Here is a 22,760-nt window from a genome sequence, read left to right on the forward strand (position 1 = left end):
GACTAGAAGCAATTTCAAATAATGTCGAAATGGGAATATGGACAGTATGAATATGACAGTAATGAATCTTAAATATTATAAATATAAGTGTTGTAGTGCCTATAAATTGATACATTAAAATGTGTTACAGTACATGAATGTACATAGAAAGTGACCAGAGTGTATGAAGCGTTCATGTGATCAATAGACCAGTGTTGCTGGTTGAGGAGCCATATGGTCTGGGGGTAAAAACTATTTGTTTGGAAGTTAGTGCCCTGATGCTCTGGTAGCGTCTACCAAACGGCAGCAGTGTGAACAGACCACAGCCTGGGTGGATGATGGGTAGATGATGTTCCATGCTTTTATGATGATCCTCAGTAACCTATTAACATTCAGAAGAAAGAGGGAAAATTATTGTTCTGGCCTTTTATTGAATGGCGGGGGCAGGGGAGTGGTCAAATCATCTGAAGAGCAGGGGAGTGGTCAAAAGCAGAACTCTAGCAAGAGCTCTCACACGCTTGACCTGCTAGCCTATCTGCCACCCTATTGGCTTTTCTATGTGATTGTCAGGGTTTCGGTCTGCCTGCCCCTCCATTTCTGTATTTCTGCCAGACCACGTAAGCGGAGCCGGCCAAGAACAGCGAATGTCTCTTACTGAGTGAGTGAGTGACTGACACGGACCTGCAACAAATAGGTCCCGTGTTTGACTCTCGTCAAAGCACAGCCTCCAGTGATATTGCGACTACTTCTGGTGGATTATCAAAGGAGGCATCCATGCATGCTTTTTGGGGTAATATAGGCTAGATCAAAACCCCTTGGGCAGTAAAAGAGTAGGGGTTTCCACGATTCTCTCGTCTTTTCACTTGACGAAAAAGTCAGTTATCGTCACCTATAGTGATTGTATCAATGTCATTCATGAATGAAAGACAAACTAGTAAGTCTATCACTGGCTAATAAGTTGTTAAAACAGCCAGTGGCAAAAGCCATACATTTCATAGATGCTATTTGTGGTGGAGGTAAACTTTATAAGAAATGTTAGTGAGTTTAACACAATGTGTCTAGCGAAATCTTCAAACTTGGAGTAATGTTACTCCTTGACAAAATCTAATGTTGAGTTGCTATATTGACATTGGGTGAACTTACACTGTGGTGTAGTGGTTAAAGACACAGACAAACATTTGGCCGACTTCGGTTAAAATCCCATAAGGGCAACAACATTTATTGCTTTTAAATATGGGCCGGCTGAACTAGGCTTGCCTGGTTCCTTTTCTTGTTTCAGATTATGTCTAATATTCTTTCCCTTTGTATGTTTCTCACTCCTTCTCTGTGATCTGATCTCCTATAGGATGAGATCTCCTATAGGATGAGATCCTCCATCCTTTCGCTCCCAGTTGTCATACGCTTTACATCTTGCTTACTATATAAGCTATGAGCTCTATTTAACACGTGCCCCGTCTGTCACTCTCTGTAATTTCCAGCTACAATAATCATTTCCAACATTAACAACGTCCACACTGTATTTCTAATCAATTTGATATTATTTTAATATACATGCATTTCATTCAAAAACAAGGATATTTCTGAGTGACCCCAAACTTTTGAATGGTAGTGTGTATCTGCTTCTCTTTCACGCTCCCTCTAAACCTATAAGCTCTAATACCACTTCTCTCCATCTCCCTCTCTCTCTTTTTCTGTCTGTCTTTCTCACATACACATCAACAGCTTTTCACTAGGCTGGCAGGCAAGGGCACAAATTAGCATTGAGTAGCAAGCTGTGTTGATGAGCTAATAGCTGTCAGCCAAACTCCAAGTCTACGTGACCATGACACTGTAGCCAAGCTTTAGTCACACGTACACACATGCACACACACACACACGGTTTGAATGATGTGTTTGCCTAGAACGAGGCTCTATCAATATTTCTCTCTCCATTTGTCCGTCTGTCTCCCTCTGTCTATCTCACTTTTTGTCTCTCTCTCTCTGACCCAGAAGCATGTGAAGCTAAGCCATCACTTTCTTTCTCTCACCCATGGAGACCTCCATGCCAGCTAAAAAAAGACATGCTCTCCTACAGAGCGAAGAGGAATATGGAAGGAGAGAGAGAGCGGAGAGAAAAAGAAGGATGATTTGGAGGGAGATAGGAAGGACGGAGAGCCGAGAGGTTTGCTGTAGGGTAGGAGAGTGAGAGGCGCAGATGGGGAAAACACTGGAGCTTCGTCGCTATGGATAATTCATATTGCATCTTGAGAAAAGAGAGTGCCCATTCCACAGTTCTTCAAAAATATACCTTATATTCAGCCTATAGATAGAATATTTTACTAACCTGAAAAAGGCAAGTGGTGGGCATGGCCAAGCCAAAGATTGTGGGCTCAATTCCCGTTGGTACTGCTACGTTAAAATATATGAGTGCGTGACTTAAATATTTACCTTTATTTTAGCAGGAAATTTAAGTGAGAACAACCACCTGGGAGCTTAGGCTTAGCTGCCTTGCTCAGGGAAAGAACAAGAGATTTGTTTTTTTGCTGACTCTGGGATTCAAACCAGGAACCTTTCAGTTACTGGTTTGATGCGCTAACCGCTAGGCTACATGCCGCCCCACCCACTTGGAATAAAAGCATCAGCTAAATGGCAAGGTATTATTATATAATTATGGATGGAAATATACTGACAATGGAGCAATGTTTCATGAATCCAGAGAGTGCTGCTACCACTGAGTCGCCACCCTCCTGACCATTCTGCCCAACCCCAACGTCCATCCCAAAAAGATAGAATACAATGAGGAAGGCTAGGGGTGGCGTGGGTGGTCAGAGGATTGTCATCTTCTTTGGTGTCGCAATTGCAAAATGTGTGGCTGTCACGCTGTAATCTCTGCTAACGGCCCTCATTTTCTAATGAAAGAAATAAGAATTGGAGTTGCGCAATGTGACCCAGTTTCGACATCTCTGGGAACCTCTCGCCCATGGTGGTGCCACCAGGAAAGGAAGAGGGAGAAGGAAAGGAGCGAGATGGGGACAATGGGCCGAAGAGGAACTGGAATCCCTCTAACTGTAGAATTGCCAAGCCAAAATGGGTTCTGGAAGACTGTTTACTATATAATGTATGTGCCAGTATGTGTCACCAAAACATCACCAAAACTACTCGCATTTGAACCTGGAATCTTATTGATAACTGAGGTATGAATATGATTCTACTTACAGGTGCTACACGCATACAACAAATTACACCTCCAGGCCAAACCAGCTGGTTTAAAGAAACAGTTTTTTGTTCACAAAAGTTTCAGAATGAATCTTCAAATTGATTATTTTATTTTCAAACCTGTATGCCTGATGTGATATTGGTAGATCCTTATTCTAAGAGTGACTTTATTCTGCAGATAGATTGTAGATCAGGGCTATTTGTTTAGCAAAATGTCCTCAACATTAGGGAATTTTGTATTCTTTCTCCTGACCCCAATGACATTTTACTTTAGCTTTGATCAGTGACACAGACAGAAATTATTTATTATCTGTGAACATATCTCAGTGGCAATTGTGGTGTTTTCTATAAATTCCACTCAATTCCCTTGGTGAGAGGCGTTTCGGGCAGCAGCCAGAACAAAATGACCACGACACCCCTTTTAATTTAAATGTAAATAAATGTATATTTCCCAAAAAGCAATGGACCACAGCCACGTGTCTTACCTGCCAATCAGAAGGAACTCTCCTCCAGCCACACCTAGTCGTCTCATGGCCATGAGGAGACCACGTACGGTCATGCCTTCGCAGAAACACACAACCACACGGGCTTTGGGCAGCCGCTCGCGTAGCTTCTTAAGAAGGCGGTCAAAGTGCTTCTCCCCGGCATTGCTGTAGATCTTATCAGAGTGAGCGATGCACAGACCCTCCTGTGATGCCAGTTCCTTGAAAGCTTCCATGCCACTCTCTCCATAGTTTCCTGAGGACGAAACAAAGGAGCTTGTAAATATCGGACTCCATTTTTGGAGCAGTCTTCATCGTTCACCACAATGGAAGTCATGCTGCGATAGAAAACGCAACTTGCATTAAAGGTCCAGACTGAGGAATGCAGAACAATCGTAGAAAAGAATCCTAATGAGAAGTGTGGACTATTACATTTCATTTGAACTTCACTGAGTGTCTGTAAGCGTGTGCACTGACTTCAGTTGTCCTTTGTATGCTTGCTCAAAATGTTCAGACTGGCATTGTAATGAGGGAAACATTTTAACCTTTTGTAGATTGGGATATTTATTTTGGGGAGATGATGTGCTAATATCATATTGTGATTTATCTGGTAATTCCAAGCACAAGGCAAACAGTGACTGGATTATGTTATACTAGCTTCTCTGTGACAATCTGATGACTTTGACATGTCAGGCTGAAAATGACAACCACTATGACACATCATACATAGAATGGCAGAGAATGTACTGCAGGCTTGATCTATACTCTGACATTACCATGATAGATAGGACATCTAGTGTCTAGTGATTGCAATCAGGGATGCTAAATGGGCTTCAACGGGATGCTACATATTTGCCTAGGATGTCATCCTAATCAAGCACTGCAAAGCTGAGTCATTCCACCTCAGAAAGCACAAGGAAGAGCCTTTAAACCGATTTCTCTAAAAATGGTTCTGTGCTCCGTAACAGATTTTATTTGCTGCCCCAAAACAATTTTATGTTCAAATAGAATGTGATCTTTGAGAAATGATACTTATTGGTGGCACCGTAATCGACCATTTCAAAAGATACATTCAACATTCAAACACAAACTCTGATTTGGATCAAATCTCTTAAAACTGATTTAGACATTAGTAATCCCCAAAGAATTGTCAAAAGCTACCTGCAAGATCAGAAAACCCAGACCAAACCCACCAAACAGCCAATATGTAGTATCAGTTCTCTGTTTGCCAAGTAGAATGAAGCTGCGGCTTGAAGAATTGTATTTAACCTATGTAATGTATTTTAGGTTAATTTGGTGTTGTTTATTTACCCTTATTGAAGGTGATAGATGTATAGCCAAACATAAAACTAGATATCAAAACCTTCTTAACACAACTGTAGGTTGGGCTGTTTCTGCTTAACTAGCTCACTCATTTAGTAATTGCTTGCCAATCTGTATATTATTTAAGTGTTTGGAGTTTACCATCTAAATGTGTTGAGAACTAATTATTTCAATAATACAGAAGCACATGGTTCCATAACAAAAATACATAAACACAAATGAACACTTGTACAGGGAAATAAACTACATGCATTCATTTACACTACATACACCAAGTTGACAAGTCGGTATCCCTTTTGCAGTTTGTTACAATTATTGGCGGCAGAGAACTGGAAGGAATGGCGGCCAAAGGATCACCAAGAAGTACACATCTGATGCAAATTCACACCTATGGTAAGGACTGGTTGCGAATGTATTCAATCACTCCCGTAAGTCACTCTAGATATGAGTGTCTGCTAATTGACTAAAGTGTTAAAAGTCAATGTAAAATGAAAAAGAAACAACCGAAGCATATCAAAACAGGTTTTTACCTTAAGTTCAACATTTCTCTTTGTAATACATTGAGTGGATGTCTTATTAACTTTAAGAAAGATCTAGAGCAGCATTACCGATGAAAAAGCAAACCATTAACATAGCAGTTTTAACGGTTTTAATGGCATGGTTTCTAATGGTTTTCAAAGGCATATATCCCCAAAACACACTGTACATATAGTACCAATAATTGCTTACTATTACATTTTGCACTCTGTCTGGGGCACTGGTGCCAGTCGGCAAAATAAACGAGCGGTGTGTGTATGAAAGAAATTGGAAAGTAACTCAAATTCTTAATACAGTAGGTGGACTTGAAAAGAAAAATAATATACCCTTCACCCAATTAAAAGGCACACTTTAGGTAAAATTACCAAATCAATGAAGACTCACTGTATGTTTAGAAGAATGTAGAAATGAATGGGCTTATTACCAAAGCTGTTTTTTTGTGAAGGCTATGCTAGACAGTAAAATAATTATTAAAATTGCATCAATATTTGCCACTATGAGAGTGATTTTGGAAAAGCCACTGTTTAATCACCATGGAATAGTATTAAAGAAATTGTTTAGAGCAGGACCGTGCCTCAGGAAAATCGAAGAAATACACTCCTGTTCCTTTGGGGGACACTGCTACATCACAGGCTGATGTTTAAGCAACTCCTCCCTGTTTGAAGCAATTCAGCCCATTCTTCTGAATCAGCCAAATCAAATTCAAATATCAAATATTACAATAACATAGAAGCTTCTTTACTGGTTGGTTAACAGAAGGTAACTGACATTCAGCAGTTAGCCCCGGGTTATGGCATCTAACTAGCAACCAAAAGGTTGCCAGATTAAATCTCTAGCTGGCAACAGGAAACATTTGTTTTATTCCTCGATATAGCAGTTAGCAAGAATGTGTAAGTCTCTATAGATGAGATAGTCTGCTTAGTGCATGTATCTAAATTATATATTTTTAAGCAAATTAACCAACTTAAGCAAGCAACTGACTTAGCAAGCTGCTTATTACCACCAATTTTACATGCAGTACATAGGCTAAAATCTTTCTTTCTGCATGCAGTTGATTCACAAATTCCTTTAATTACCAAATCACGCACATAGCTTTAAAATAAGTCATGTTTTGGTGATAATGGTTGATTGTATGGTTGGATTGAAAGGATATCAAACGCACGGGCAGCACGTCCCCATTGGCCGTAATAATGTGCATCAACCTCGAGCAAGGACGGAAGACGGATGAAGATCGACCAAAGTGATGCGTGTCAACTGACAAATGGACTACCTGTTGGTGGACAGAATCACGTCAGGAGGTGCTGAGGCTGTGTCAAGGGGTCTTCAGCATACCCAGCACTTCCCGCGTCAGTGCTCAGACCCCAATGCTTGGGAATTTGAATCAAGAGAGACGTGCAATAATTTTGTTTTCTAGTCTTAACTTCTTGGGAGCGTTACCTAACCATAACCATTTTTGTGTAACTTTACAACTAAACTTAACCCAAACCTTAACCATACTGCAGTATTACAAAATCTTTTTCATGAAGAGTGTTTCAATGCTACCACTGCCATCTAGCTGATAACGCAAACAACTTGATGCATGTTGGATAAATCTATCGCATGCAACACAAGAAACACTGCAACTGCCTCCAGCTACCACTAGAAATGAATAAACCTCCAGTGAACCAGAGTGCTCTGATGCTGTAGTCGTGATCATATCTTAACTCAAGAACTCGGAAACCAACAGCTTCTATCACCTTGTTTCAGGCACTCCCCAAAAGCCTCATCAGTGCAAAGACTGCTTTTAGTGGCATGGATTATGCCATTAAGTTTGACTTAGATAAACATACAAAAGAAATGTGTTAGAATCTGATTTTATAGTTTACTGCTATGGTGATCAATTCTGCCTGGGAAATGCTGACATTGTAGATGTTGAAAACGTGAAGGCACAGATTAAATTTACATTGAATATAAAATGTCCACACACCCTTATTAAAAATACAGATTGTGTTAATGCAGTGGCAGAAATCAAGACAAATCATGTCCGACCTTAAACTCACCTTTAACATGATCTATTAACAAGAAATAAAAAAGAGGAAAGCCTAGTTCAGCTGGGCTGCAGGTAGAAGTGACTGCTGTGAGCTGGGGGGCGCTCGAAGAGCAGCTATTTATTTACTTAAATTTTGTTGTCAAGCTATTTTAGCTCTGGCTTTGTTCACTGTTATATGTGGTTTCAGACAGAAAGCACTAGTCATGGATTTTCAGTGGAGGCTTGGCGGTGAGTGGAATTATACCTAGGTGGAGACTTGCCTGTGAACCCCGCTCACCAAGCGGGGTAAATAGAAATCTTTTCTGGAGGAGAAAAATGTTGGAGAAGCTAATCTCTGTTACACCTAACAGCATGAACAGTGCCATCTAGTGGTAGGAAAATTGGCACTTGCACCGTCACAGAATAATCCGTCAGCAACGAGACATATCTTTTTTGCTTTACATTTTTTAGCTACATTTTGCTTCAACTTTTGCTACACTCGTCCCGGGATGAGCCAGGGCAGCCCCAGTTTTTCGGGGCGAACGCTGGAGTTCAAGGATAGATTCCGTGCCATGGAGCGTTCGGCGAGATGATGTTCCACCTGTCAACACGATCGAGGGATGAGAGCCCTATTGATCTTACCGGTGCCATGGTGCCTCCTCCAGTTGCTTGTATGGAGTCAAGTCGTGCCCAGGAGGAGGAACTCCGGAGAGCTTTGCCAGAGAAGTACGACGGCTATCCAGAGTGTTGTCGCGGTTGCCTACTCCAATGCGAGTTGTATTTTGGGGACCAGCCTGTGTCTGAAAAAGTGACCCTTCTCACTGGGTACACCCTCGAATGGGTTACGGGGTTGTGGGACAGTGGTTCCGGGGAAGCCCAGTTTTGTGCCGTGTGCAACCATCCACAGCGCCTCAACCCCCGCCAGGCCTGCTGGATTCTATTCTTCAAGCGGTTCTAGTCCACCCTGACGTACCGCTCATCAGGGCAGACGCACTCTCCTGCCTACACGATCGGGGGCAGAACTACCTAGGGACACACCCATCCTGCCCTCCACCTGCATTGTGGGACATTCAGGAGGCAGGGAGATGGGACCCCACACCAGGAATGTTCCCTGGACAAGACCTACGTGCCCTGTAAAGAGCGGGCCCGGCCTGGAAGCTCTCATAGCAAAATATTGGTGGCCTGGAATGGGGAGGACTGTGCAGCACTACGTCATGTCGTACTCAGGTGCCACGAATGGGAAACTACATCTTTTCCCAGTACCTCAGCAGCCTTGGTCGCACCTGTCAGTGGACTTTATCACAGACCTACCACCTGCAACGGGGAAAGCAACCATTGTTGTGGTAGTGAATAGGTTCTTCAAGATGGTCAGATTCATCCCATTGCACGGCCTCCCCTCTGCCCTCCAGGCCTCTGAGATGCTGTTCCAGCAGGTTTTCCGGTGGTATGGGCTTCCAGAGGACAGTTTACATCCCAAGTCTGGAAAGCCTTCATGTCCAGGCTGGGGGTTGTGGTCAGCCTCACATCTGGGTTTCACCCTCAGGCTAACAGGTAAGGTGGAGCGTACCAATCAAGAACTGGGAAGGTTCCTTAGGTGCATGGACCCGCTTTCTCCCCTGGGTATCCACCTCGCCGGTGTACTAACCACGGCTGGAGCGTGATGGCAGCAGCGCACCCTTCAGGGACGCACCTGTTTTCACATAATCATTAGTTAAGTATATATTAGTTTTGTTAGTCACAGTACAGCACAGATTATTATTTCTTGTATCTGAACTTGAGGTGCGTACAATTAATACCAAAATACAGAAAGTATTGAACCGTCTTTGCTTGAGTTTTGCTTCTTTTTTCCACTGCTCATTTGTACGCACACACACCATCACAAGGGAAAAATAGCCATCCCCAAAATCCCTGTTAATACACTACATAGGTTGAATGACAAGTCACTGTTTCATACTGATATGTGGTGATACTGTATATTGGCCATTGGTGTCGACTAGGTGTGGGTTTTGAGGGGTTGGTGAATGGCTTTACATTTTTTATTGGATTTCACATCTTAATGGTAGGAAAATCTTTGGTCATTATGGGATGTTGTTCACTATATTGATTGAAAATTGTCTGGAACCTATAACTCATAATAGCTCATCGCCATGCAATTAAGGATGAAAATTATAGCATACTAAATTAAATCTAAATGTTATTAATAAAATCATCAAAATAATATTGAAAGAATGGTAATCATATATATTTCTAACAATAGAAATTATTTTAGAACAATCTGAAATGTGTCATGGCTTACTGATATGACGTGGAATGATCCAGCGGCTTCTGTCTACATACAGACTGTGTAAACCAATATCCCCTATGTAGTGTACTAGATGTGGAATGATCCAGCTGCCTCTTCTTACATACAGACTGTGTAAACCTATATCCCCTATGTAGTGTACTAGATGTGGAATGATCCAGCTCCCTCTTCTTACATACAGACTGTGTAAACCAATATCCCCTATGTAGTGTACTAGATGTGGAATGATCCAGCTCCCTCTTCTTACATACAGACTGTGTAAACCAATATCCCCTATGTAGTGTACTAGATGTGGAATGATCCAGCTCCCTCTTCTTACATACAGACTGTGTAAACCAATATCCCCTATGTAGTGTACTAGATGTGGAATGATCCAGCTCCCTCTTCTTACATACAGACTGTGTAAACCAATATCCCCTATGTAGTGTACTAGATGTGGAATGATCCAGCTCCCTCTTCTTACATACATACTGTGTAAACCAATATCCCCTATGTAGTGTACTAGATGTGGAATGATCCAGCTCCCTCTTCTTACATACATACTGTGTAAACCAATATCCCCTATGTAGTGTACTAGATGTGGAATGATCCAGCTGCCTCTTCTTACATACAGACTGTGTAAACCAATATCCCCTATGTAGTGCACTAGATGTGGAATGATCCAGCTGCCTCTTCTTACATACAGACTGTGTAAACCAATATCCCCTATGTAGTGTACTAGATGTGGAATGATCCAGCTCCCTCTTCTTACATACAGACTGTGTAAACCAATATCCCCTATGTAGTGTACTAGATGTGGAATGATCCAGCTCCCTCTTCTTACATACATACTGTGTAAACCAATATCCCCTATGTAGTGTACTAGATGTGGAATGATCCAGCTGCCTCTTCTTACATACAGACTGTGTAAACCAATATCCCCTATGTAGTGCACTAGATGTGGAATGATCCAGCTCCTTCTTCTTACATACAGACTGTGTAAACCAATATCCCCTATGTAGTGTACTAGATGTGGAATGATCCAGCTCCCTCTTCTTACATACAGACTGTGTAAACCAATATCCCCTATGTAGTGTACTAGATGTGGAATGATCCAGCTGCCTCTTCTTACATACAGACTGTGTAAACCAATATCCCCTATGTAGTGTACTAGATGTGGAATGATCCAGATCCCTCTTCTTACATACAGACTGTGTAAACCAATATCCCCTATGTAGTGTACTAGATGTGGAATGATCCAGCTCCCTCTTCTTACATACATACTGTGTAAACCAATATCCCCTATGTAGTGTACTAGATGTGGAATGATCCAGCTGCCTCTTCTTGCATACAGACTGTGTAAACCAATATCCCCTATGTAGTGTACTAGATGTGGAATGATCCAGCTCCCTCTTCTTACATACAGACTGTGTAAACCAATATCCCCTATGTAGTGTACTAGATGTGGAATGATCCAGCTCCCTCTTCTTACATACAGACTGTGTAAACCAGTATCCCCTATGTAGTGTACTAGATGTGGAATGATCCAGCTGCCTCTTCTTACATACAGACTGTGTAAACCTATATCCCCTATGTAGTGTACTAGATGTGGAATGATCCAGCTCCCTCTTCTTACATACAGACTGTGTAAACCAATATCCCCTATGTAGTGTACTAGATGTGGAATGATCCAGCTGCCTCTTCTTACATACAGACTGTGTAAACCAATATCCCCTATGTAGTGTACTAGATGTGGAATGATCCAGATCCCTCTTCTTACATACAGACTGTGTAAACCAATATCCCCTATGTAGTGTACTAGATGTGGAATGATCCAGCTCCCTCTTCTTACATACATACTGTGTAAACCAATATCCCCTATGTAGTGTACTAGATGTGGAATGATCCAGCTGCCTCTTCTTGCATACAGACTGTGTAAACCAATATCCCCTATGTAGTGTACTAGATGTGGAATGATCCAGCTCCCTCTTCTTACATACAGACTGTGTAAACCAATATCCCCTATGTAGTGTACTAGATGTGGAATGATCCAGCTCCCTCTTCTTACATACAGACTGTGTAAACCAGTATCCCCTATGTAGTGTACTAGATGTGGAATGATCCAGCTGCCTCTTCTTACATACAGACTGTGTAAACCTATATCCCCTATGTAGTGTACTAGATGTGGAATGATCCAGCTCCCTCTTCTTACATACAGACTGTCTAAACCAATATCCCCTATGTAGTGTACTAGATGTGGAATGATACAGCTCCCTCTTCTTACATACAGACTGTGTAAACCTATATCCCCTATGTAGTGTACTAGATGTGGAATGATCCAGCTGCCTCTTCTTACATACAGACTGTGTAAACCAATATCCCCTATGTAGTGTCCTAGATGTGGAATGATCCAGCTCCCTCTTCTTACATACAGACTGTGTAAACCTATATCCCCTATGTAGTGTACTAGATGTGGAATGATCCAGCTGCCTCTTCTTACATACAGACTGTGTAAACCTATAACCCCTATGTAGTGTACTAGATGTGGAATGATCCAGCTCCCTCTTCTTACATGCAGACTCTGTAAATCTATATCCCCTATGTAGTGTACTAGATGTGGAATGATCCAGCTGCATCTTCTTACATACAGACTATGTAAACCTATATCACCTATCTAGTGTACTAGATGTGGAATGATCCAGCTGCCTCTTCTTACATACAGACTGTGTAAACCAATATCCCCTATGTAGTGTACTAGATGTGGAATGATCCAGCTGCCTCTTCTTACATACAGACTGTGTAAACCTATAACCCCTATGTAGTGTACTAGATGTGGAATGATCCAGCTCCCTCTTCTTACATGCAGACTCTGTAAATCTATATCCCCTATGTAGTGTACTAGATGTGGAATGATCCAGCTGCATCTTCTTACATACAGACTATGTAAACCTATATCCCCTATCTAGTGTACTAGATGTGGAATGATCCAGCTGCCTCTTCTTACATACAGACTGTGTAAACCAATATCCCCTATGTAGTGTACTGCTTTTGACCATAGCCATTCAGACTCTGGCCAAAAGACATGTATAGAAGATATAGAAGATAAGCTGTCAAATACCATCCGAGTCATGCACAGAGGATGCAATATTGTTCTATGTATTCCAGTAGCTGATTTCAACTAAATACAGCTCCGGAAAAAATTAAGAGACGACTGCAGCTTTTTCTTGCCTTTCCAAAAAAGTCGAAAAGGAAGGTTTTGAGTGATGAACAGAAGGGTTAAAATTAAGAGACTACTGCAAATTGAACGCTTCTGTTCCTCACTAAAAACGTTCGTTTTCAACTTTTTTGGAAAGGAAAAAAAAGGTGCAGTGATTTTTAGAATTTTTCCGGAGCTGTATGTGTCTGGGCAGTGTGGTGTACTGTATCATACTGTATTGTACTGTACTCTAGAGTACTGAAATGCATTATATTATAGTTTACTCTAGTGTACTGTGTTTTACTATATTGCATTTTATTGTATTGTAGTGTATTGTTTTGTACAATTTAGCATTGTTCTATACAATATTGCATTGTATTCAAGTATACTATAATCTGTTGTATTGTATTGCATCATACTGCTGTGTGCTTTATTATAGTGTCCAGTATTGTAATTAACTCTGTTGTACTGTATTATACTGTACACTATGCTCTATCATACTGTATTCTATTGTGCTGGTCTGTCCACCCTTCTGGTTAACACTTTACAATAAGGATACAGTACTAATCATTATTAAATGCATTAATTGACATGTATTCATGACCTATTAATGCATCTTTAAAGCCTTGATTATGTGTGCATGTGTTAATAAACATATTAACTAATTCTTAGTTAACTGTTGGAACACATATCAGAGAACATTAACTAATACATTAAAACATATTGTAAACTAATAGTTAATTAATGCATCTACAAATAATTAACTGTGTGTGGTTGTGTCAATAAACATGTTACCAAATGAATAGGTAACTAATAAAGGACATGTTAAAAAACATAAATCAATACATTAATATATTGCAATCCAAATCTTAATTCATGCAAATTATCATTGGTGTGCATGTGTTATTAAACATGAATATATCTAGCTAACTGTTGATTGGCCCAATAACAAACATTAATTCATACATTAATTTAAATGATTTCATGATGACATAATGCAACTACAGATTCATTATTTGGGGTCTTCATCATAGCAAATACAATTAAACGTTTATTATTGAACATAATCAGTTCAAATGAAGTCATTTCTTAGAAGGCAACATATAGAATAACCCTAATTCCTTTAACAAACAACACCTTTCCCCCAACTACTGTCATTTGTTGCTAAATACTGTCCAGTCACAGAAGCCAGGTTTTTGTCCTTCGTGAACATTACTTTACTTGTGACTTAGTGACCTGTTGCTTACTTACTTGCTTTTTCTTGTGTCCATCATGAACAATAATAGCTGTTGTCAATTATGTTCAATAATACACATTTAATTGTTTTTGCTATGATGAAGACCCCAAATCATGAATCTGTAGTTGCATTATGTCATCATGAAATCATTTAAATTAATGTATGAATTCATGTTTGTTATTGGGCCATTCAACAGTTAGCTAGATATATTCATGTTTAATAACACATGCACACCAATGTTAATTTGCATCAATTAAGATTTGGATTGCAATATATTAATGTATTGATTTATGTTTTTTAACATGTGCATTATTAGTTACCTTTTCATTTTACATGTTTATTGACACAACCACACACAGTTAATTATTTGTAGATGCATTAATTAACTATTAGTTTACAATATGTTTTAATGTATTAGTTAATTTTTTCTGATATGTGTTCCAACAGTTAACTAATAATTAGTTAATATGTTTATTAACACATGCACACATAATCAAGGCTTTAAAGATGCATTAATATGTCATGAATCCATGTCAATTAATGCATTTAATAATGATTATTACTGTATCCTTATTGTAAAGTGTTACCCACTTCGGAAACTTTTCAACATCCATGGACGTCTAGATTTTGGCGTTTCTCAGAATGTAAGGATGCTGGTTACACGAAATGGAAAGAGAGTAGGTGGGTATTATGTCAGTGTGAGCAGAAAGAGGTGACAATAACCCAAGAGAGAAAGATGCAAAGACAGACTGAGAGGGAGGGGTTGTCCTGTTTTCACAGGCTTGCTTTGACCACCAGGCAACAGAGACAGAAAATAGTGATGAGGTGTCAACAAGGCCTAAAGTGAACAGAATACCATCCCCACTGTGAAGCATGGTGGTGGCTCACTGATGTTTTGGGGGTGTTCTTAATACAATGCACAGTATTAAGAGCTAAGGGTATGCAGACTTTTTTTTCTTTCTTGCCATGTTTTGTTTTATGATTGTGCCATTCTGTTATGACCTACAGTTGAATGTGAATACCAGAAGAAATAAAAGATGTGTTTTGCCTGCTCACTCATGTTTTCGTTACAAATGGTACATATATTACCAATTATCCAAGGGTATGCAAACTGTATGCCTTCAGTTCCCAATAATTTAAACAGATTTTACTTGCCATTTGATGTACTCTGCCCTTGCCAGGAATCCTGGACCCCCTTAATAATTGGACACTGTAACAAGTTTTGTTATTTTGGCTGTTTATTTTCTAGTTACAGTTAAATAATGAATATGGGCTTAAGGTGCAGTCTCTCAGCTTTAAGCTGATGGTTTTCACATCCAAATGGGAGGAAGGGTTTAGGAATTACAGCTCTTTAATATGTAGCCCCCTCTTTTTCAAAGGACCAAAAGTAATTGGACAATTGACTGAAAGGCTGTTTCATGGACAGGTGTTGGCTATTACTCTGTTATGTCTTCATCAATTAAGCAGGTATAAGATCTCAAGTTGATTCCAGGTGTGGAATTCGCATTTAGAATTTGTTGCTGTGAACCCACAACATGCAGTCAAATGAGCTCTCAATGCAAGTGAAACTGACCATCCTTAGGCTACAAAAAAAATCCATCTGAGAGATAGCAGGAACATTAGGAGTGGCCAAATCAACTGTTTGGTACATTCTGAGAAACAAAGAACACACTGGTGAGCTCTGCAACACAAAAAGGCCTGGACATTCATGGAAGACATCAGTGGTGGATGATCGTCGGATCCTGTCCACAGTAAAGAAAAAACCCTTCTGAAGCCCCTTCTAGTGAAGAACATTCTCCAGGAGGTAGGCATATTATTATCCAAGTCTACCACAAAGAGAAGACTTAATGAGAGCAAATACAGAGGGTTCAACACAAGGTGCAAACCATTTAGAAGCCTCAAGAATTGAAAGGCCAGATTAACATATAAAAAAACATATAAAAAAAAGCCAGCCCAGTTCTGGAACAGCATTCTTTGCACAGATGAAACTGAGATCAACCTGTACCAGAATGATGGGAAGAAACAATTATGGTGGAGGCATGATTCGAAGCATACCACATCATCTGTAAAACATGGTGGAGGCAGTGTGATGGCATGGGCATGCATAGCTTCCAGTGGCACTGGGTAACTAGTATTTATTGATGAAGTGACAGAAGACAGAAGCAGCCGGATAAAATTTGAAGTGTATAGGGATATATTATTTGCTCAGATTCAGACAAATTCAGCAAAGTTGATTGGATGGCGATTCACAGTACAGATGGACAATGACCCAAAACATAATGTGAAAGCAACCCAGGAGTTTTCAAGGCAAAGAAGTGGAATATTCTGCAATGGCCAAGTCAATCACCTGATCTCAAACAGATCGAGCATGCATTTCACTTGCTGAAGACAAACCCTTAAGGCAGAAAGACCCACGAACAAACAATAACTGAAAACAGCTGCAGTAAAGGCCTGGCAAAGCATCACAGAGGAACCCCAACATTTGATAATGTCCTCGTGTTCCATATTTCAAGCAGTAATTGCTTGCAAAGGATTCTTGAAAAACTATTAAAAATTAAACTTTTATTTATGATTGTGTTAATTTGTCCAATTACATTTGAGCTCTTGAGATAAGGGGACTGTGTATGAAAATGGTTGCAATTCCTAAACGATTTATAGCATATTTTTGTTCAACTCCTTGAATTAAAGCTGAAAGTCTGCACTTGAATAAAATCTCAGTTGTTTAATTTCAAATCCATTGTGGTGGCGTACAGAGACAGAATTATGAAAATGGTGTCAGTGTCCAAATATTTCCAGACCTAACTGTATGCCAGGGGCCCGTCAAGCCATGGGCCTTGTGAATCATGTCCACCTTTTCCCACGTTAGGAATAGCCCCCCTATGAGGTTCACACTTTTGTGCATGTGGGCCCCTTTATATGGATACTGCCACCTAGAATGCAGACAGTTGTTTACACCATCATGGCCCTAACACACACACACACACAATAGTGTTATTCAAAGAATTTGAAGCATCTTCATGAGCACCTTGTGCTCTTTTGACAGTCTGATGTACCTGACATGAGAAAAAGGGTTGAAATGGCCTCAGACTAATGCATTATCTTAGCATGCTATTATAGACTGGGTGCAATTGTTTGTTTTCCAATATGGCCTTGTATGATATTTTGAATTGACAATTTCTTTTTTCGGATGGCAAATGGGCATCATGATATCCAATAAAATGTGTTCATTTCAAATTATGTCGGAGAGAGGGTTGAATGGAAGCTGGCGGACCTATTGCCGTTCAGTGAAACTTGCTTCATAAATTTGACAAGATTGATGATAATCTAGCCAGGTAATTCATGCAGTTGCAGATTCTTAGCTGTTGCTATGGGCAACACGTTGGATTTTCACTTGTCTTAGGTGGTAGGGAGAGATGGCTGCATGGTGAAATGTTGGCTGTAGTAGGGACTGTTGTTTGAAGCTATCTGAAGACATAGTTAAATCTGAATATGTGAATTTACATGAAAGTTAATTAATTAAAGAATTTTATTAATGCATATTATATTAAGAATTATATCATTATATTAATGATATTGATTTTTCGTCACATAACCATTACACTTGTACAAAATGCAGCCGTTCCCAAAAATTTACCAACTGTGATTTACATTGATTATTGCAAGAGTTTAGCGATCTTTGGCCTATTATTTACTCATTCAATCAAAATGATCATCAGAAAGTGTTCAATAATAATTAGCAATTTCACAAATATTACTGTATTGCAAGACATAAATTTTTTCACAAGCTAAAACTTAATAATTTCGATTAACCCGCTGTAATGTCAGCTCTAAAACATATGCGACCAATAACACTTTAAAGCATACCCTATCTGATCCATCTTTTAAACATTTACAAGTGGGATGAGGTTTTGGTGTTAGATCCCCTGAATCTGATGCTGTTCCCTTTACATCCTTTCTTTGTAACAGACCAAAACTGTGGCCAATAGTGATACTGTTAATACTTTCGTTAGCGTCCGCGGTTACCTAAGCATACAAAATCATTGTTATGCTAACAAAACTCAGGTCGGGTTAAGGTCGTAACCCCAGCACTCTCTAGTTACGCCTGTGGCACTTTATTTCTACTCTTTCCTGGTCCCTCAACCTGAACGTGACCTCTTAACTTAAGTGACTCCCCTAGGGTTTTCCAGGCTCCGCCTTTACAAGGTGATCCAGAGTTTGACCCTCCTTTTGGGGCCTGTCTACCACATAGTCAAACAATTCATAGAATTCCTCAGTGGCCACTGGAGAACAGAGATGCACTCTGCTTGTCCATTGTGACCCACTCACACTTTTGGTTACGTTTCACTGTGGTGTACAGTGTATAGAATCAGGTGATATCCAATTATAGAATTTTCCTGGAAGTGGTCGGCTGTTTATCTGCAAATCAAATTCTACTATCTCCCACTTAAAGTAGAGGTTAAACTGGGGAAATAATTGTATGTGATTAAGCTTTGTTAAGTGTGTCTGTGTTGTATACTGGTAAATTCAATTAAATAATTAATTTCAGCTGCACGGACTGTGCACTCACAAGTTCTTCCTCTAACGCCTTCAGACATGTGCAGCTATGTGGGCTGTTGTAATGATGTGCTGATATTTCCAGTGCTGTGTAGCATTGCCTGAACCGCTTTGCAAGATGTGCTTACTCTAGACATCCCTCCACCCGAAACATCTTCCACACACTTTCTGAAATAACACACCTAGGAATTAATTTCCTTCAATATCCATTACAAAGTGAGTTTTTTAAGTACTAGTTACACCCACTGAATTTCAAGGACATACTTTTTTGGAGGATAATGGACCAGGATGGATTCTGTATTTCTGTTGTTCCACCTACAATCCTAGCCTGTTAGTTGACTATTTTGCATAAGCAGCAGAGCAAGTGGAGAAACAATCCACCAGTGTAAATACGCTGATTGATTAATTAAGAAATGCAAATAGTAAAAACGGTGGTGCCCATCTGTTATTGTCTTTGGAATAGAATTAGCATCAAATTAAACTACTGGAAGATGAAGAGAGGGAGGGGCCACAGAGCAGTGCCGATTAATAATCTGATATCCAATGTCCTGGTATTATACATACAAATAACCACTAAAAAGCATTTCCAGTCAAATAACATTGACAAAAATTATACTGAAATGTGACTTGAGAGACTGGACATGATGTTGTACTTTCGTGTACTGTACGGTTCAATGACAGTAAAGTTGAATCTAATCTAATACCAGACAGAGAAACAGATTTTGTTGTGACTACATCCAATATAGGTCACAGCTCCATACCTAGCCTAGGGTGTGTGTAGATAGTTACTTCACAAGATGTGTACACTGGTACTTCTCTGGAGAGAGGGAATTCCATGTCACTGCAAGTTCCCGTCTAACGCAAAGCTCACAGGAGTGTGGGCATATGGAGGACATCATAGATTAGCTTGCATTTAACTGTTTGCAAACTGCCCTCCAAATCCTTCCCTTTTTTAAACGGACCTAAATCATAATCCAGGATTTCTCTACCTCAAACCTGAACGCAGGTGAGACAAAATGTTATCAATTGCACAAGCAAAACCTCTCCTAATCTATACCAGTTCTGTTATTTTATGTCTAATTCTAACATACTCCTTAGATACCTTTTAAAATTTCAAGCCAGGTGTCTAGCTGGCTTAGCGACTCACCTTCTGTGTGCACCGCAGACACATAGGTCCAGTTGTAGCGTTTCACTATGTCCAGCATGGCCCGGGCCTGAAGAGTATCGGATGGCACGACCCGCAGGAAGTACTTAAAGAGCGTTTTGTCACTCAGATCGATGCTAGTCGCGGAATAGGCAATTTGGGGGATGTTGAAGAGCTGCAGAAGATTCTGCACCTGGATAGCGACCGAGCTGGAGCCTGGCCCGATCACCCCGGCGATGGGTTTCTTTGAGGGCGGTGGCTGGTTGGACGCTGCTCCATCGATGCACCACTTAGAGCCGTCCTTGTCGTCCCGGATTGAGATGAGAGAATCCCGGATGAACTCAATGCTCTGCTCCAGGGCCACGGATGAGTGCCAGCAGGAGTCCCGGATTTCACAGCCCAGGCTGATATTGGGGAGCAAGAAGGGGTCGGCGTTGATCCGGTCCAGGGTGTGGAACATGGCCTCCACCCGCTGGATGCCGTACTGCTCCCGGACCTCGCCACACTTCCGGTCGGCTACTTTTTCGGCAGAAGGTTGATGGTGGACGGAGAACAGGGCCCCGATTATCACGTCTCCATCCATCCGGGCCACGGAGCGGGGCGCCGCTCTTGGGACCGCCGACCGCTCATAGATGTTGCTTTTATAGGACAGCACAAGGACATTGAAGAAAAGCGCTGGGAGACACAAGATCAAAAGGAAACCCATCTTTATGTGTGCCATATTCCACATTCCGTGTGCGGTGCCAGTTGTGCGGGCATACTATCCGATACTGGCAGTTGAGCGGGAATGTTTATTGTCTTTCAGTACATCCACGTTTAACCCAGTGACCATGGTTTGGGAACGTAGTGTCCTGAGCATATCCAAACACACCTGGAAAGAGATCAAAACACACTGTCATAAAAGATCAAGCAAGCCAGTGAAGGCATGCAGCAACAGTCAAGTCAATGAAATGTTTCACAGTTACGACTGTCTCAACAGTGGGTTTGAAAAATAATGGTGGCCCTCAATGAGAGAGCATATTCATAGCTTGACACTCATGTTCACTCATAGCCTCTACGTATACACATGATCCTCTTTAGAAATACATTACCCGTTTGTAAAGATTATGAACTGGATAAGAGAAGACAATAATTACATTATTATTATTATCGTTTATATCTATGTATTATTGTTAATAATCCCACAAGAGGTACCATGAGATATCTTTACATGGTGACTGAGAACACAACTGATGTCAATATTTTCTCAATAAATAGATTGTTTCAGAAGCTCTTCAAGCATAGCCTACAGTTAACATATATTACTCTTCAAATTCCAGAGAGTTTACATAGCCTGTTTTTCTATCTCCATCTACTCCACATCGCTCGCTGTCTTTTAAGAAAACCGAGCTGCCGAGAAGCATAATTTTCAGAACCAAGGACAGTGCACTCAAGAACTCGACAGATTAAGCTACTAAGGAACGCCTTGACACCGGTTCTGCTGATAAGATATTTAGGCTACTGGAGCTGTGTGTTGGTATTTTCACGGTCGAGAAACTGTCCCATTCAGTTTCTTAACCAATCAATGGAAAGATACTATTGACCAAATCCTTGATACCCAGTCTGAAGACATGTAATGATGTAAAATGATAACTGGACAAAAAAAACCCGTGTCAAGGTACAGGCTAATATATAAGCTATATATCATTTTCTGGGAGATCCATTGTGCAGCATGCAGTATTTTTCACCTGGGTTTCAGCCACCCGAATATCAATCGCTTACAATCAAAACATTCAATGAAATTGCATTACTGAACAGAAATGATTACAAGGTAGAGAAGCCTATACGCACTGCTTTATCTGTCCCTTTCATTAGCATCAAATCCGACACCTGTGCTAGACTTCAAATCTCTACTCTCATAAATGAATGTGGGGGAGAACTTTGTACGTACCCGAATCCACGAAACATATCCCGTTGATCCGTCTTCTGTGCAGCGCGGTCCTTGGTTGTGATAGCCTAGTTGAGTTTGTATCACTAGAACGTACGTTTTTTCCTTTCTCCTCCAGTGAGAGCACGAGCCCCCCCCCCCCCCCCCCCCCCCCCCCCCCCCCCCCCCCCCCCCCCCCCCCCCCACACACACACACACACACCCTCCTCTTCTTATTCTCTTTCTCAGACAGTTTATCGCCACGTTTTAAAAACCGGGTCGTAAAAGCAGCAGTCTGATTAGGGCAAACAAAAGACGTTTTAAAACCCAACTACAGGTCATATATTATTAGACAGACGTATCAGCCTTTAAACAAGTGTTAGTGAGCTTCAACTTGCCGAATTGACAAGTTGAGCCGCTTTATACGATAGATGGTGTTTGTCTACAGATTTGTGAACTGGCCCATTACACCATGCTTGAACGCGACCCGTTGCACAGCAACAACACTTTCAATGTGAGAACACATTGATTTTTCTGTCAGTGGTTGACCAGATCATGTAGGTAACATCAATCAAAGGTTAATTGTCTTGTTAATTTTCTTATTAAGAGTAGACATTTTCAACCATATCAAACGAATCTACTCTTATTTAACGATCCACTCTGACTATTTGAAAGCGAACAGCTTGGGATGGATATCAGACGTATGCCAGGCCAGGGTCTGACATAATCCTAAAATGTCTTAAAATGATTCCCATCTATAATTGAACGTAATTAACTTTCCTGATAGGCCTTTGAGTAGGCTCTAGTAGAAGAGGTGGATTCAGTTGGTTTATTTCTGTATCAGATTATCTTGCCAAATCATCTTCACCAAGAGATGGGTTTAGGAGACAGCAGGGCTAGAACTGTGCTACTATCAAC

The 22,760-nt window shown here is 40.6% G+C and overlaps 1 protein-coding gene across 4 annotated transcripts in view; it reads right to left on the reverse strand.

Moving 5' to 3' along the window:
- The window catches only part of grm1a (glutamate receptor, metabotropic 1a), a 47,010-nt gene extending 25,060 nt beyond the window's left edge, over positions 1-21,950 (reverse strand). For all 4 annotated transcript variants that reach the window (XM_010903474.3, XM_010903473.3, XM_020056356.2 and 1 more), the window contains exons 1-3: positions 21,867-21,950; positions 19,940-20,807; positions 3,660-3,912 (exon numbers count right to left, since the gene is read on the reverse strand). In XM_010903474.3, coding sequence (XP_010901776.2) covers positions 3,660-3,912; positions 19,940-20,666 — 980 coding nt within the window. In that variant the 5' untranslated portion in view covers positions 20,667-20,807; positions 21,867-21,950. The remainder of the gene's footprint in view (positions 1-3,659; positions 3,913-19,939; positions 20,808-21,866) is intronic.
- Positions 21,951-22,760: the final 810 nt, after the last annotated feature.

Source organism: Esox lucius, chromosome 18 (genome assembly GCF_011004845.1).
Source record: "Esox lucius isolate fEsoLuc1 chromosome 18, fEsoLuc1.pri, whole genome shotgun sequence".
Lineage (NCBI taxonomy): Eukaryota > Metazoa > Chordata > Actinopteri > Esociformes > Esocidae > Esox > Esox lucius.